The sequence below is a fragment of the Juglans regia genome, chromosome 16, assembly GCF_001411555.2.
Source record: "Juglans regia cultivar Chandler chromosome 16, Walnut 2.0, whole genome shotgun sequence".
NCBI classification, from domain to species: Eukaryota; Viridiplantae; Streptophyta; class Magnoliopsida; order Fagales; family Juglandaceae; genus Juglans; species Juglans regia.
Window position 1 is genome coordinate 6,137,743 of NC_049916.1, and position 16,758 is coordinate 6,154,500.

Here is a 16,758-nt window from a genome sequence, read left to right on the forward strand (position 1 = left end):
AAAATCACTATAATATATAAATAAAAAATATTTATCACTATTATATATAAATAAAAAATAAAATCACTATAATATATAAATAAAAAATATTTATCACTATTATATATAAATAAAAAATAAAATCACTATAATATATAAATAAAAAATATTTATCACTATAATATATAAATAAAAAATAAAATCACTATAATATATAAATAAAAAATATTTATCACTATTATATATAAATAAAAAATAAAATCACTATATTATATAAATAAAAAATAAAATCACTATAATATATAAATTAAAATTAAAATCACTATAATATATAAATAAAAAATAAAATCACTATAATATATAAATAAAAAATAAAATCACTATAATATATAAATAAAAAAATATTTATAACTATTATATATAAATAAAAAATAAAATCGCTATAATATATAAATAAAAAATAAAATCACTATAATATATAAATAAAAAATAAAATCACTATAATATTTATCACTATTAAATATAAATAAAAATCATTATAATATATAAATAAATAAAAATCACTACAATATTTATATATAAAGTAAAATAAAATTACTACAATATTTATTAATATTAAAAAATACTATAATAAAATCATTATAATATTTATTACTAAAAATAAAATCACTATAATATTTATGGGACCCACACATTTTTCAACTACTTACTCAAAAGTCAACAACTCAACATACTTCACACATCTAAACAACTCAAAATACTCTTAATGGGACCCACAAACTCACTCCAATCTCTACTCATAACTATTCACAAACATTCTCAACACTTTTCAATACTTTTCAACACCCAAACGTACCCTTATTCTCCAATAGCATCACCTAACAGACATATATAATTATATTATACTATCAATTCACTGTTACCTAACACAGTTGAAGAGAAAGTAGTGCTCAAAATTTATAAAATAATAATAATAATAAAAATTAATTATCCCAATTTAATAATGCAGAATGCATGATTGGACTGGAATAGAATAACTACTATACATACTATAAGGAACAAAAATAGAATATATATTTTTTTTTAGAGAAAATAAATTTGTAACTGTAAATTGTACAATCGTCACGTAATTTTTTTGAAAAAATGAATAAAATATGAGATCCACATGAAAAAATTAATTTTTTTTATGGTAGACCTCATTATTTTTCAAAACGATTATACGACATTTACGCACTTTATGATTGTATGTAGAATTACTATTTTTTAACATGATAGTTACAGTGACACAAACTGCAACCTGACTAATATTAGGACTTCAGTTTATTCAAATGAATCAAATTTATTTTGCTTCTTTGTCTATCATATAAACAAAACAACACTCTCAATCATTTCGTCATCAATGCTTGGCTGCTTGAGGTTTGTATAAAAATAATGTTAAATACAATCAAAACGTGTATTTATTTTGAAAAAATTGGAATTCACAGTTAAAAAATTAATATTTTCATATAAATCTGAAATTTTTATTTTTTTTAAAGAAAATATGTGGGATTTGCTCACTTTATTGTCACTCTAAAGCCTCCACACCACACATGCACTGCTTCGGTGATATAATTTAATTTATAAGTTAAATTTTAAATTTTAAATTTTTTAAATTAAATATTATAATTTAAATGATATGAATGACTATAAAATAGAAAAAAATTTTAAAAGAAAAGTTTTGATTTTATGACAATTGAGGGGATAAGTTTTCAAATCAGTGTAGTATTTGATCCATATAGAGAGAGTATGAACAAACCTCTTTCTTATGAGAAATATTCAACCCAGTTCCTTTCTCTTGACCCCAGATGAATTGCTTGAAAAAAACATCATGGTATACGTGGCAATACCGTGACCATTGACCAAGTTTGTCTCTGTTTAAGATCTTGAAAGTCAGATACGTGATTTGTGGTCCATTAGAACCAACGGCTGAGGTGAAGTAACATTGAAGGTTCGTAAACTGATTGGTGCCTTGGTGGGGTCTACCGAATGAGATGTCCATACTTTTGAGCATCAGGTTCACTGCCACTGTTTGACGAAAGCACCGCTAATTGATTACGATAAGATGAGTGTTATAAATAGCATTGCTATTTATAAGCCTATACACCACACACCAAAATTTTTTTATTTTTTTAAAATTTTTTTAAAGTTTTTTTTATTTTATTATTCTTAAAATAATTAAATTATTCTACTCATAATCCATATACTACACATTTAATAAGAAAATAAAATTAATGAAATCATAAAAAAGTTGGTGTATGGTGTATGAGGCTTAAGAATAGAATTTTTCGTGTTATAAATTTATAAATTGATGTCTATTTTATAATAAAAAAATAATTTTATAATTTAATATATCATATTAAGATATATTAATTTATAAATTTATTGGGATCCATTTCGGCATTGATTCGTAACATTAAGCAATAATGCCCTTCTCAAGGGAAAAAAAAATTATGTCGTATACAATTATTTTTATATATTTTATTAATATAATTAATCAAAATAATTATTTTATATTAAACAAACGTTATAATCAATCATATCAATAAAGTGTATAACAATTACGTAAAAATGATTACATATAAAGTTTTTTTTTAAAAAAAAAAACATAGATGTCTGTTACTCCAGTGGATAATGATGAGTAATGCTACATACAGTCGTGGAATGCGCAAACGCCGTGCAGTCGCTTTGAAAAAGAGTGGGGTCCACTATTAAAAAATTAATTTCTTTTCAGGTGGGTCCCTTATTTATTCACTTTTTTCAAAGCGACTGCACGGCGACTGCACGCTCACGACTGCAAGTATCATTTCTCATTAGGAAAGAATACTAGATATTCTTAAGTTTAAGAGTCATTCTCTTTATTTAAATTTAGTTTTACTAGTAATCATTCTCATACATCATATATCACACTTATTTTTTATTTATTTATTTACTTTAAATTTTTTGGTAGTATTCTTCCTGAACTAATTGAATTTTTATACTTCTTATCTATATACTACACATTTAATAAGGGAAAAAAAATGAAAAATTATATGTATTATGGAGTGTGAAGATGATAAATAAAAGTTTTCAATTTAATTATCACTAATCATATAAATTAACGTGAGCTAATCACTTTCATTTATGCACATGATTGTTTGAATTTATTATTATAAAAAATAATAATTGGTCTAAGAATTGATGGTCCGATTTAAAATTTTACAAGAAAAGTATAAGTGTAATGGAAAAAAGGTTTCCTCAAATTTTTGTTTCAACCTAAAATCTAAGGTTGGATTTAGATACACAGTTAAGATGAGATGAGACAAGATGAGATGTTTTAAATAGTAATTGAATAAAATATTATTAAATATTATTTTTATTTTAAGATTTGAAAAAGTTAAATTGTTTATTATATTTTTGTATAAAAATTTACAAAAGTTGTAATGATGAAATGAAATAAGGAGGTTTGTGTATCCAAACCCAACCTAATTGAAAGAAAGATAAACCTATAAAGTGAGCTATATAATATTTATAGTTTATTTAATATTGTCTTAAATATTTATACGATATTAAATATTGAGTAATTATATGCATCAACTACTATTCATTTTAATACTCTACATCTATAACTTTTCATAAGATGTATGAGTATTTTTTAAATATAGTGAATAGTAACTGATGAGAATAATTTTTTTTAAATATTATAAGATTTACTTTAGGCATCTCTCGCTTAGTTGGTGCCGACGTATTTGGAAAATTAATCATGGACGTGCACACATGCCATTCATGCCCTCTATGGTATACATGTGTAGATCCACAATTGTTTCCCTAATATCTCTAATTATTGAAATGTATTTTCTCAATCTTTAATATTCATTGTCACCCAATAATTTACCAAAACCTTAAGAGCTAAACACGAGAGGATCATTAGAGGTTCCTACTTTTAATGTTCAAATAAAATCTAAGAATTATAAATAAATGTTCGCTAATAGTAATGGATTTCTTGTAATTGCATTTTTATCTTGGAAAAAATTAATTTGCCTCCTAAATTGACCGCTCAAGTTAATCGCTTGACAAGTTTTGTTTGTTTGTTTGTTTGTTTTTTTTTTTTTTTTTTTTAAACTTAGTGATTAAGGAAGTAGTTTTAAATATATTGGTGTATTTTTTTATTTTTTAAAAATATTAAAATATATTAAAAAATATGAATAGAAAAAAAAAAGTTAAAAAAGCACTATCGGTCAAAATGAACATGCTACTCTCGATGGCAGAGCAGCCTGACTCTTTTATCTTTAATCGCAATTTATCTTTGACTTTTTTCTTCTAATTTAATTTGATTTAATTAAGTACTTTTTTTTCCCTAACTGCATCCATATATTTTTATTGTAATTGAAAGTTCCAAGTTCTTATTTCACTATATTTTACTCTATAATTTTTGTTTGTATGAAAACAACTTTATTGTTAACGTCGTGTTTTGTATACATTTGGGTTGAATTCCAACAACTCAGGTTTTTGACATTTCACCTGCACACTTAAGAAAACACAAAGAGTGTGGGGCCTTGGTGGAAGTCATGGAGTCTCCGATACTTAAGTCAGTATATTTTCTTAGTAGTTTGTGCGTGAGCTTAGTGAAATCAAATAGAGTTCTTCATACTTAGTAGTCGACTTTTATACTAGATCTCTAGGTGGGGAAAGCTCATACCTAGTCTCAGAGAGTTCATGTCACTTCAACTATTCACTTAGTCAGAAGCCTTTAATGCAACGTGGCTCCTTAACTCACTTTACCTTGCAGGCGTTTCTTGTCAAGCCCCTCCATGCCTGCTATTTGGAGATTGAAGGTTTTCCCGTATCTCTCATCCACTTACCTGCGTAGGATCCCGATGGTTGGGTGTCATAGGGGGTGTTAGGACAACGAGTCCCATTTGCCCCTACCATTCGCTTTTCTCACGCGTGAGTTGCTTCTGGGTATGTTTTGTTCATGAGTCGAGTATTCTGTAGAGACATATTGACTCCTTTTAGAAGATGATCGTTGGGCTTGATCGGACTCTCTGAATCACACCTATCCCTCATGGGCTTGCTATACGGGCCAAATAGGAGGGAAAATTCCCTTACATTTATGATAGGAAAATGTAAAGACTGCGGGTAGAATATGCGTCTATGATGTGATGCCCTTTAAAATATGACTTTGTTTTATCTACATTTCTTATTTAATACATAACAAAGAAAACTAATATATGCTCAGAGAGAAAAAAACAGCAAAAAAATAAAAAATAGTATGACTGTTGAGCTACTTGAAATTATGGGTGTAAATTTAAACTGAACCGAACCGGATCCGGTTGGTCCGGTTTTGAACCTGTTCGGTTTAAAACCGGTTCCTATATTATAAAAACCGGTCGAACCCGGTTTGGTTTCGGTTCCGTAATTTCCTAGATCGGACCGATTGGAAAAAATATATATAAATTAATTTTATATATTAAATTATATAAATTATATATATAATCATATATCATATATGAAAAAATTTCATATTATAATTTATAAATTATAACATAAAATGTTAATTTTAAATATGAACATTTGTAATTTGTTTGATCATATGCTATTAATATAATTATATATAAGATAATGTTATTATAATTTATAAAGTAAAAACTTAATCTTAAAGATGAAAATTTAATTGATCACATGCTTTAAACATAATATATATATTAAATTATTAATAATATTTTATCATAAGAAGTAACACTTTATTATATATTTTTTACATTTTAAAAAAATATGATCGAACCGGATCTGAAATCGATAAAACCAGAAGTACTGGTTTATAAGAGTAACCGAAGCGTAATCGGTTTTAAAAAATATAAAACCGGTATATATCGATTCGGTCTTAAATTTTATCCAAAAGAAAACCGAACTACATCAATTACACTCCTCTTTAAAATTTATCGATAGTCTTTTTAAGGGGCAGTATTACATAGTGTTACGTGTTTTATTAGGAAAAAAACACAAAAAAATTATATTCAAATTTAAAAATATAAATTTCATTAACATTTTTTATATTTGGGTTTTAATTTTTTTAATAATCCACGAAATAATACGTAGTGGTACCATCGTCAGAGCAGTAGGTTCGTATGGTCAGGTACGATTAAGGGGAGAAAAAACTGAACTTGTGCTCCCATGTATCAATACGCAACTGCATCTGAAGCATCCATCATTGATCATCCATGTATTCTGCATTGTTCTATGTATCGCATGGTAGATACATACATGGACATTTTCGGAAAAACAAATTTAGATTGATTTTATGGGTCGTCCTCGGCTATAGCCTATATGCATCAGCATCGTGGGGCGTCGTGAAAGAGAAGTTCCAAAAAGGCACTGCAGCTTGAACGGACGATCCGAAGAATAAAACACCCATTTCCTCTCTCTCTTGCTTTGTCTCTCTCTGTGAAGAAACTCCTCCGTAAACACAACACTCCGTATATATTATTTAACAAAAAAAAAAAAAAAATTGTGTTCTGTTCCGCTTCAACAACTTTCTTATAATTCTGCAGATTATTTTATATCATTTTTTTCTTGTTGGTTTTGGATTTCTAATCGCTTGAACTAAACGATCTTGAGGTGGGTTTCGTCTTATTTCAATGCAAATGCTTTAGATAAGCCAGGTACGTGTTCTTTGAGGACTATGTTATTCTGGGTCTATAAAATTTGTAATTTTTTTTAATGTTTGTTCATTTCCAAGATAATAGACCTGATCAGCTATACCCGATTATTACAGAGACATCTGAAAACAATTGAAAGGACAATTGCTGATACAAGCGGTCTGCGTGATCATGGCTGTTGCTGAGAATGCTAGTCAAGATTTTGAGAATACTACTACTGTAGTATCATCATCGGACTTGAATGCGCAGAATGACCTCGAAATATCAAAACCCAGAAATGATTCGATGGATATTAAGAATGATCAGAAAGAAAGATCAGCAGCAACGACTTTCACAGTGGCGACGGACAATTACAAGTCTCAGATGGGTCAGATGGTGGCTGGGTTTGACTCTAATGGGGTCAAGAGCCAGCAGATGAGGGCGGTGAAGTCTGGTGGTGGGTATGGGAGTAATAATCAGAGGGCTAATGGGGTGATGGTGAGAAATGGAGAGGATGGGGGCGAGAGTTTCAATAGGGATATGAGGGATTTGGAAGAATTGTTATCCAAGTTGAATCCCATGGCTGAAGAATTTGTGCCTCCTTCACTAGCCAAGAATCATGCTTTCTTTGATGGTGGTGCTGGTGGGTTTGGGTATGCTAACAGTTTTTTACTTCAAGCTAATTTTGGCAATGCTAATGCCAATGGATATACTGGTAGAAGGGTATGTATGTTTTTACTGTCTATTTTATGCTGTTTGGTTTCTTGTAAAATGGAGGTAACTAGTGATGATAACGATATGAATATTCTTTTGCTAAAGGAGAAAAGAGATGTTTAGTCTTGTGTTTTCATTTTCTTTGTTTTCTGAAAAATGAAGGGCTCACTGAGGGTGTTGTATAGTAAAATACATAGAAGTGCTGCAACTTTTATGTCCATTATTACACATTTTGTCGCAAGCAAGTTGATATTGCAGTTATTTGCAGTTTAGCTCATGGTTCTTGGTTCTTTTATTTTGGTAGTTTGGTTATTTTGCACTTTGCTTTTTAGTTGATTCTTTTTTTTTTTTTTCCTATTGACATCTTGTAGAGGAGGAACGGCTATAGTCAGGGGAAGCGTAGGATGAACGGTAGAATGACTCCGGCACAGAGAGAGGCTATGGTTAGGAGAACTGTTTATGTGTCTGACATTGATCAACAGGTAAATAGTTACGTCATTTATGTAAAATTTACCTTATAAGAAAATTTTAAAATATTAATTTTAATACATTTTAGAAATTTTCGGGTCCCCTAGTAAAAGAGTAGTTCCCCCTACTTGTGATTATGTAAACTACATATCATTTCTTTATAATCATGTTTTTTTTTCTTCATTTCTGGGATTGATCCTCTTTGTTTTTTGCACAGGTTACCGAAGAGCAGCTTGCAGCTTTGTTTCTTACTTGCGGACAGGTAAGGAGTATTTTATTTTGCTCATATGTATCATTTTCGAATTTATAATGATGCATTATAGTTATGATTGTCTTCTGTTTTTTTGTTTGGCCAAAGGTTGTTGATTGCCGTGTTTGTGGTGATCCTAACTCCATTCTCCATTTTGCCTTTATTGAGTTTACGGATGAAGGTATTGCCATAAATTTACGTATTTTTTCATATACATGTATGGTAAATGTTTTGTCCTACTGGATTGATATTGATATGCTTGCAGAGGGAGCAAGGGCTGCTTTGAATCTGTCTGGGACTATGCTTGGATATTACCCTGTTAGAGTGCTGCCTTCCAAAACAGCTATTTCACCAGTGAATCCAACATTTTTGCCAAGGGTGAGGACTTATATATGATATCACTTGTTGCTCTCTCTTTGAATGATGATCTTTTGTATTGTCGGTTCTAGAATCCGAATCATCAGTAGAGTGTTCTGATTTTTATAATTTCTTTTCTGTTTTGTGGCTTCCCGATGTTTTCACTATGGTTAGTCTGAAGATGAACGTGAGATGTGCTCGAGGACTATTTACTGTACAAACATTGACAAGAAGGTAATTTGGACTTATCTATCTTGATTATTATGTAATTAAGGGCTAAAATGGCCCATTATTTTGGCCTTAAATAATTGGCTAAGTTTGTCATCATTTGATATTGGCCTTAAATAATTGGGTTTTCCTTCATTTGATGCAGGTTACCCAAGCAGATGTCAAATTTTTCTTTGAATCACTTTGTGGGGAGGTTTGTAATATTTCCTGTCCTAAAACCCCAAACTGTTTTTTCTTCATGAATTCTTGTCCACATCTTGAATTATTTCCTTGCATAGGTGCAACGCCTGAGGCTACTTGGAGACTATCATCATTCAACTCGTATTGCTTTTGTCGAGTTCACAATGGTACTTACCTCTGAGCTCTTGATTTTTACATGCTGAGAATTTTGATTCTTGTGTGCGTTCTAACTATATGAGACTAGATACACACATAACTCTCTCATATTATCTGAAGTTATATTATTTTCTCGATAAAAAAAATATTATCTGAAGTTATTTTAGCAGTTCTGGCTCAACAGTTTGGTCTCACTTGTGTGCATTCTCTTTTTGACTCGCATCTCTTAGTTAGAGTGTTCAGCTTTTTTCTTTACATACTCGGAGAGTCCTTAAATATGCTATGAATGTTTATCTAGCATAATTAAGCTTCTAGTACTGCAAACCAATTAGCAGTTTCATGAATAGAAATTATCTTGTACTGCGAGAAGACAATGGAGGAGCTGAAAGTCTTTTTCTTTAAAACCTTGTTCTCATGGGTGGGGGCCATTGTTTGTAATAGACTAAGTGTCCATGACTTTTTGCTATTAGTTGTAAACTCTAGTTAGGTATTTCTCATATATGCTCCCTGTATACTTGGGTTTTGCCTACTTTTATGAATAAAATACTTTGATTACCGATAAAAAAAAAAAGAATAGAAATTATCTTGTAAAGGAAAATAGATAAACCTTGTGTGTAAGCATGTGACTTTGCCATGAACGGCACCTGTGCTATGCATCCTCGAAGATGTTATTAGAAGTCTTTGAGACATAGAGTGTGGTTAAATTAGTGAACTCGGAAAAGTATTTCTTAGTTTTTCTGAACGCTTTGAGGTGTCGATAGAGATGGTAACAAAATTTTGATTTTCACTGGTAAGAGAATTTTATGGATTTTGGTAATAAGTTACTATGGATCACTGCTTATTACCAAATCCATTATTTTAAAAGTAACTTATTACCCATTATGGCTCTTAGCAAAAGCAAATAATGGATTTGGTTAATAAGTTACTATGGATTTTGGTAACAGATTTTTTATTTTATTTTATTTTTTTAACTTATCAAAAGAGATCACTGCTTCAATGTTATTATGTAATCCCGCATAGGAAAGTACTCGATTAAAAAAAACATATCTTACTAATTATTTTGGACTAGAAGGTTGTATACTTGATTTGCTTTTCACTTGTAGATGCTGTCTGCAATAATAGATGTGGGGGAATTAGAGCTGTTAGAGAAAACATAATTTCCCCTTCTACATTGCCAAATTGAGTGGCAAGTGGATTTTGGAGGGGAGCCAAATCTGTAGAAAAAGTCAAGATTTGAAATAATGACCAAGAACCAATACTCTATCTTACCCTTCCCTCTGTTTATATCAGTCAAGAGCACAGTGAACTATAATTGTGAAAAGGTTGAGGTTTTGTTGAGAAGGTTAAACAATGGTGGTCTTCTTACAATTTTCAAGGCATCCAAAGCTTTATTTTGGCCCAGAAAATTAAGGCATTAAAAGTGGATTTAAAAGTTTGGAAGGAACAAACTTTTGGCAATGTAGTTCAGCAGGTAAAGTCCCTCATGGAAGAACTGCAAGCTATTGAGAGAGCGTGGATGAAGTGAGAGAATTATTTGTTGTAGAGAAGATGAGAAAAACCAAAGTGAGAAGTGATCTGGAGTGGGTTACACTATAGAGGAGACTAGGATTCATATTGCATGGTTCTAATCTAAAGAGATTCAGAGGCCTAAGCTTGATATGATCTTCATGCCAATTGCAAGTTTGAAAAAAGTATTAATGCCTCTTACACGGCTCTCATACTGAAGATAGCAGGTTCTGTGGATGTCAAAGATCACATACCTATTATCTTAGTGAGTGGGGTTTAGAAGTTTGTCTTAAAATTTCTTGTTAATAGATTGCATATGCTGATAGAGGAAGACATGCTAGACTCCATTCTTATTGCTAACGAGAGCTTGGATAGTAAGCTGAGATCTGAGAGCTTGAATTGCTTTATATGGTAGACATTGAGAAGGCCTATGATCGTCTCAATTGGAAGTTCCTTCCATACATAATGTGGAGATGTGGATTTGGGAGAATATGGTGACCTTGTATTGCGCATTGTATCTCTACAGTGCGCTTTTTATATTTTGGTGAATGGAACTCCTTTCAGTATCTTCAGTAGCTCTTGTGGTTTACAGCAGAGAGAAATGCTTTGTCTCCTTTGCTTTTTATCATTGCCATGAGGCTCTTAGCAAAATGATCTTTGCTTTTGCTGACAAGTTTTCTATCTGGTTTTTCTGTGGGGTGTAGGAGTTCTGTAGTGCTTAACTTATGATGTCTTCTATACGCAGATGATATATTATCGTTCTTTGGGGCAAACCGATGCCAACTTGTGGAAAATTCTCCACCGTTACCTCCCATAGGAGTTTTGACTATGTCTTAGTCCCAATGTGGTCGATCATCCTCTTGGACCATTGGCAGACTTTGCTGTTTTCTCATAGCATCTTTCCTAAAGTCAATAAGAAAAATATTTGTGTCAGTTTGCAACGTCTGGATGCTCTTTTCTAGCCTAGCTATTCCTGCATAAATTTTAATGGATTTTTGTTTTTGTTATTGTTATTTTCTCATAACATCTTGCATGAGATAGATTTGAAACATGGATAATAACCCACCCGTGGGTAGCCCAAGTGGTAAGGATGGACTTGTGTGCATGAGCCCCAAGTCACAGGTTCGATTCCCCCTGGGATCAAACTGCGATTTAAATGGGAGACCATGGTGGTGGGTAGCTGTGCTAGTCTCCCAGGGGTTTAGGTTCCATGGGTGAGTCTTAAGGGCTTTGCCGTGGGTGGTTCAAAATAAAAAAGGATATATATATATATATATCTGTATTAGTATACTACATGAGGATATTTTTATGAGAAACGCTTTGGAGCGGTCCGGCTGCTTTTTTGGCCTTAACAGCCTACAATAAAAATCTGCCACATCAGCAAATCCATTCTATGCATGATGAAGCTTATCACACCAGAACCCAAAACCCAAAAGTCAATACTTTGAAGTTCCAAAGCGGACTAGTCCTGAAAAGTTGAAGGTATCGCTACTCTCCTCGATCCATCCATGGTCGTGGCTGCAAACTGAACCTGCAAAAATCCATTCTCCCTTTTAATTTGGTCCAACTGAAACTTCTCTATGTCTATTATTCTCCAGCTTTTCGGTGCAACTCATGAAACCCTTTAGCCGTGGCTCAAGCTGGCAAATGGCTCAAGGTTTGTTCCTCCTAAAATTAACTTAATTCTTCTTCTTAATTTGATGGCCGCCTCATTACCTTATAAAATTCCTATTCCATACTAAACCTGCATCATCAATCTTCCATATATTCTACTCTCTCTCCCCCCATGTGAAGCATCTATAATTTTAAATGTATAAAAATAAATACCTGATTAATTCCTTCCCCAGCATTTTCTCAAGAAGCAAACAGAGGCTTGCTTTTTTTGTTTTCCTAAGCAAACAGAGGCTTGCTTATTCAGCCAAAATGGCGTAGACTACTAAAGAAAAAACACGTCAACTGAAGCAAAACAGAGAAACAATTTTACTCGAAGTTTCCCAAAATAACGAAGCGAGTGAGAAAATTAGAGCTTTTTTCAAACAAAAAAAGTTAACAAAAATTTGAAGCGGCGAGCTCATGAGGAGAATTTGCCAAAAATCAGAGGAGATAGAGCTCTGATTTCTCGCCGACGAAGGAACCTCAGGTGGACGAGGGGCTGGGATGGGCCACCGAAGGTTGAGGGAGACGAAGAGATGCGAGAGACCGAGGGTGAAAGGGGGAGATCTGAGTGTGAGAGGGGATTAGGATTTGCTGTTGTGCGGCTCCATTGTAGTTTAGATGGAAAGTATACGTGGCATCAATTTATTGGGAGGCTGCTTTTTAATAGATGTAGGTCGGACCGATTATAGGATTAACTCTATTTTTATTTGTTTTGCGCCCTAATTTCATGACAGTACTTTCTCTCTCTCTCTCTCTCTCTCAAAGTTGATTAATATGGTTAGACTTTACGTCCACTGCAGCAAATTCCACAATACTTTACAGTGGATATTGTTCTTGTTTAAATCTAGTATTAGGAAATGTACATTTGTTTTATAAGTGGAAATATACTCGCATATTGTTTGTCTTGGTTTGGTTTTGTTGCCCTGTTTGAAACTTTGATTTGACTTAGCTCAACAATGTTACATATCTTTTGATTGCTTAATTGATCTTATTAGTAGTTAGAAGGATTTAGGCTATGACCTTTTCAATTATTCATATTAAAACTATGACACTTTCTGATTGGATGTGCATAATTTCTAAGATTATTTGGTGTTTTCTTTGTTTTGTTGTTTTTTTTTTTTCTTTTTGTATTTTTATGATGATGGTTAGATTCTTCTGTGTTTTTTAAACTAAATTGGAAGCAAGTACCTGGGAACTAGGCCTGTAAATTGACCCTGTTGGTTTGGTTTGGGGGTCAAACCACGGACAGAACCGAGGAGGTCTGGATCTTGGTGTGTCAACTCGACTTCATCTAATGATGCGACTCCCACCAGCTGGAATCGATCCCGACTTCCATTAGTTGATACCGGGCTACCGGCTCCTTTGGTTGGTTTGGGCTTGATCCAATAAAACAAAAGAAAACTTAATTGCAAAAAAAGTAGCTAATTATACCCTTTTTCAGCATTTTCTCGGACACTAAACAGAAATTCATCAAACTCAATATTTTTCTAGCTACAAAACAATTCCTCGTACACATACACAAACATACACATTGAATCGCAGAGTACTTGACCAAAACAATGACAGCAAAACCCAGATAGAGATTGGTGATCTGCTGAAGAAGTAACTCTCAGAGAGAGTCGATCTGTGATGATGGAGGGAGAATGTGAGGTGAGGGAGCTAGAGTTGGGATGATTGATGGCAACATATAACAACAAAGAGAGGAAGGCAGACAATGGCACTAGGGGAGTAGACAGAGAGTTGAAGATTACAATTTTAAAGCCCCAGGCTAGCTAATACACGGACACACGATCAAGGGTGGTCAGTTTTTTTTTAAAGGGTTTTGCTAGATACAAGCAAGTTCGTGCACCATATCGTGTACCGATAATTTTTTTTATTTAAAAAAAAATGAAAAAAAAATTTTTGAGAGAAGAAGAAAATCTCCTATATCATAAAAATTATTTTCATCTTTAATTCACATCGTTTCGTTAAACATATGTATTACATATCAATATTGGTGCACGAATTGGTGCACAAACTTGCTTGCAATAAGATTTTTCCTTTTTTAAATAATTGGCCGGGGTAGGCATCATTTCAAGTAATTGGGTTTGATCCAGTTGGAATTTAAGTACCATATAAGGTTAATATTTTGGGCTGGGCTTACTCACCTATTGACTAAATATTTTGGTCTGGGCTTCGGAAGAGCTATAGATTTAGACATCCTGAGCTTGATTCTGCACTAGTTGTCTCGGATGTTTGATATATAATTATGGTTAGCGGGATCATATATTCAAGGTTTAATGTCTAGAAATGGGTTTGAAGGCCACTATCTGGTAACTTTCCACGCCATCAAATTCAGTTAATTGGAAATTGTAGAGTAAATAATTATTAAAATAAGTAATAAATATATAGGGGTTGGTTTAGTTCAGTCTTGGTGAATAGACTCCGTCAAAACAGTTTGGTTCAGTCTTGGTGAATAGACTCCGCCAAACAGTTTGGTTTGGTCTTGGTTTGGTCAGTGCAGTTCAGTTACTTGGTCATTTTGAGCAGCCCTAAATTGGAAACTTGGAATCAAATATGAAATTTATTTAAAATTACATATGTTCTCAGTTGTCCCAAGAGACATTCTAGAAAAAATTCTGCACATTGATTCTCTCTTGAGACATTGAAGATATAGCTTTTCACCTTCTACATTACGAATTTCTAGATTTTTCCTGGCAGTTAGATCATTCTGCCAACCTCCTAATTACCACTCCAGGGATTGAAAGTACCAAATCAAGTGGCTCAACGCCAATCTCCATAGTCCATCAATTCTCTTCATTGCCATCTTTAACTTGGAAATCAATGTGAAGCAATTCCTTGGAAGAGTCATCTGAATTAGAATCATGTGGAGAGATTCTCATATGTTTATTTTCATTGTTTTCCCTAATGGTTATATCGTTCCTAATACAATCTTGCTCGATCCCCCTTCCCCCTTACAATGCCATGTAATTCTATCTTGTCTCTTATGCAATATGGATCACTTGTACATGTGTTTGCCATGTTATGACTTTTACACCGGGTTATCTATATTAATTTAGATAACATATATAATTTTTGAAGCGGAAGCTTTGCAACATCATCCATTTTTATGTTAAATGTCCATAACTTTGGTAATTTAGGTTTTAGGTTATTTGAAAGATCATGTTAACTGATGTTATGCAAATTGGAAAAAATTGAGACACTTCCACTTCTTTCCTATTTAACTCTGTCTTCGTACCTCTATATTTAATTTGGTACAACGAGAACCACAAAAGGTCACGTTCAAATTACTCCACAATCAGTCGCACAACTGGTTATTAAAATAATCATGTTCTGTCCAAAGGAAATTATGATTAATGACTCGAGAGTTCTTGGACCACTTAAATCTCCATCATTGTGCCTGGGTTCAGTTGCTCTCCTCTTGATGACATGCCGTTAATCTTGTGTGTCCTTGGTTTTATTTTCCTTGCTAGATCTGTTGATATAAAATTATGCTAGTGAACATGCTTTTGCCTGCATAATTTGTATGTGGTGAAATTTTACTTCTATGAATTGTGGATTGTGGAGGTGATAACTTTGGATGTTCATGTTACAACTGGGTTGGTAGAAGTGTTCATCAGTTCTATGCATAAGAGTGATTGTTATTTTCGGCTTTAAACTCGTGCAGGCGGAAAGCGCAATTGCAGCTCTTAACTGTAGTGGTGTGGTTTTGGGTTCATTGCCAATAAGGTTGGTGTGGCGGACTGTATTTGTAATAACTGATTTTGTCTTATACTATTTCAGTTTCTTTTTCCCAGGTTTCTGAAACTATTTTTATGCCATGTGTATGCCAGGGTAAGCCCATCAAAGACGCCTGTTCGACCCCGTTATCCTCGCCCGCAGTTGCACTGAATCATACTTTAATGTTTTCCAGACTGATGTACTGCTGATAGTTTATATTTACATATATGCATAGTGGCAGAAATGTTTTAAGGTACTTGCGGGTTTATATCCATCCTTTTGTTCTTTGCATTGCAGTTGGGATCTTTGTTATCTAGATTGGGTAATTTATGGGTTATTTGTTTAGCTTTGTAGAGTTGGATGGGATTTCGAGGCTATCAATGGTTTATTATGCTGCACAATGTGATGAATTCTGTAAGGGTGGTCCTGAGGAAAGCTAATGCCCGTCGGTTGTGTCCAACAGTTTCAATTTTCTGTTCATGATCATTTGATGTTTTCTATTTTGTCGTTGTTGGTAGTGTGAAGAGTTTAGTTGGGTGCCCTGCTTGCTCCAATTTCAATTTGCATTATTTGCTACCTGACTCTCTATGTTCTAACAAAGATGTACGGCGGAGAGTGACTTTGACTCTGAATTTTCCCTGCAACAAAGCATAACCGCTGTCCCAACCATTATCACCACCTGTATTGCTGCTCCGCCACTTGCCACCCTACCAAGTTGTCATCTAATCCTGTTGCTGCAACCAACTTCAACACAAAACTTCTGCCCCCGGTGGTCATCAACCGACGACCGTCACCGCAGCTACCACCACTCCACACTTGTTCCACACAAAACTCCTTTCTCCCTCTCTCTCTCTGTGCTTTAAATTGAAGGTAATCTTCCAATTTCTTATC

At 33.0% G+C, this 16,758-nt stretch overlaps 1 protein-coding gene across 2 annotated transcripts; it reads left to right on the forward strand.

Annotated features, from left to right (window-relative positions):
• The first annotated feature begins 6,114 nt into the window (after window positions 1–6,114).
• On the forward strand, window positions 6,115–16,443 carry LOC109007537 (polyadenylate-binding protein-interacting protein 12-like). Of its 2 annotated transcripts, XR_001998797.2 has the most exons (12): window positions 6,327–6,656; window positions 6,770–7,355; window positions 7,718–7,828; window positions 8,032–8,076; window positions 8,173–8,245; window positions 8,330–8,442; window positions 8,596–8,655; window positions 8,795–8,842; window positions 8,928–8,996; window positions 15,815–15,876; window positions 15,981–16,120; window positions 16,214–16,443. XR_001998797.2 is itself a non-coding variant. In XM_018987234.2 (11 exons), exons 2-11 carry the CDS (start codon window positions 6,825–6,827, stop codon window positions 16,036–16,038), a joined length of 1,170 nt encoding a protein of 389 aa, XP_018842779.1. In that variant the 5' UTR covers window positions 6,115–6,656; window positions 6,770–6,824; the 3' UTR covers window positions 16,039–16,443. The 2 variants fall into 2 exon arrangements, 1 of the variants encoding a protein (XP_018842779.1); XM_018987234.2 differs by having other exon boundaries at window positions 6,115–6,656; window positions 15,981–16,443.
• Window positions 16,444–16,758: the final 315 nt, after the last annotated feature.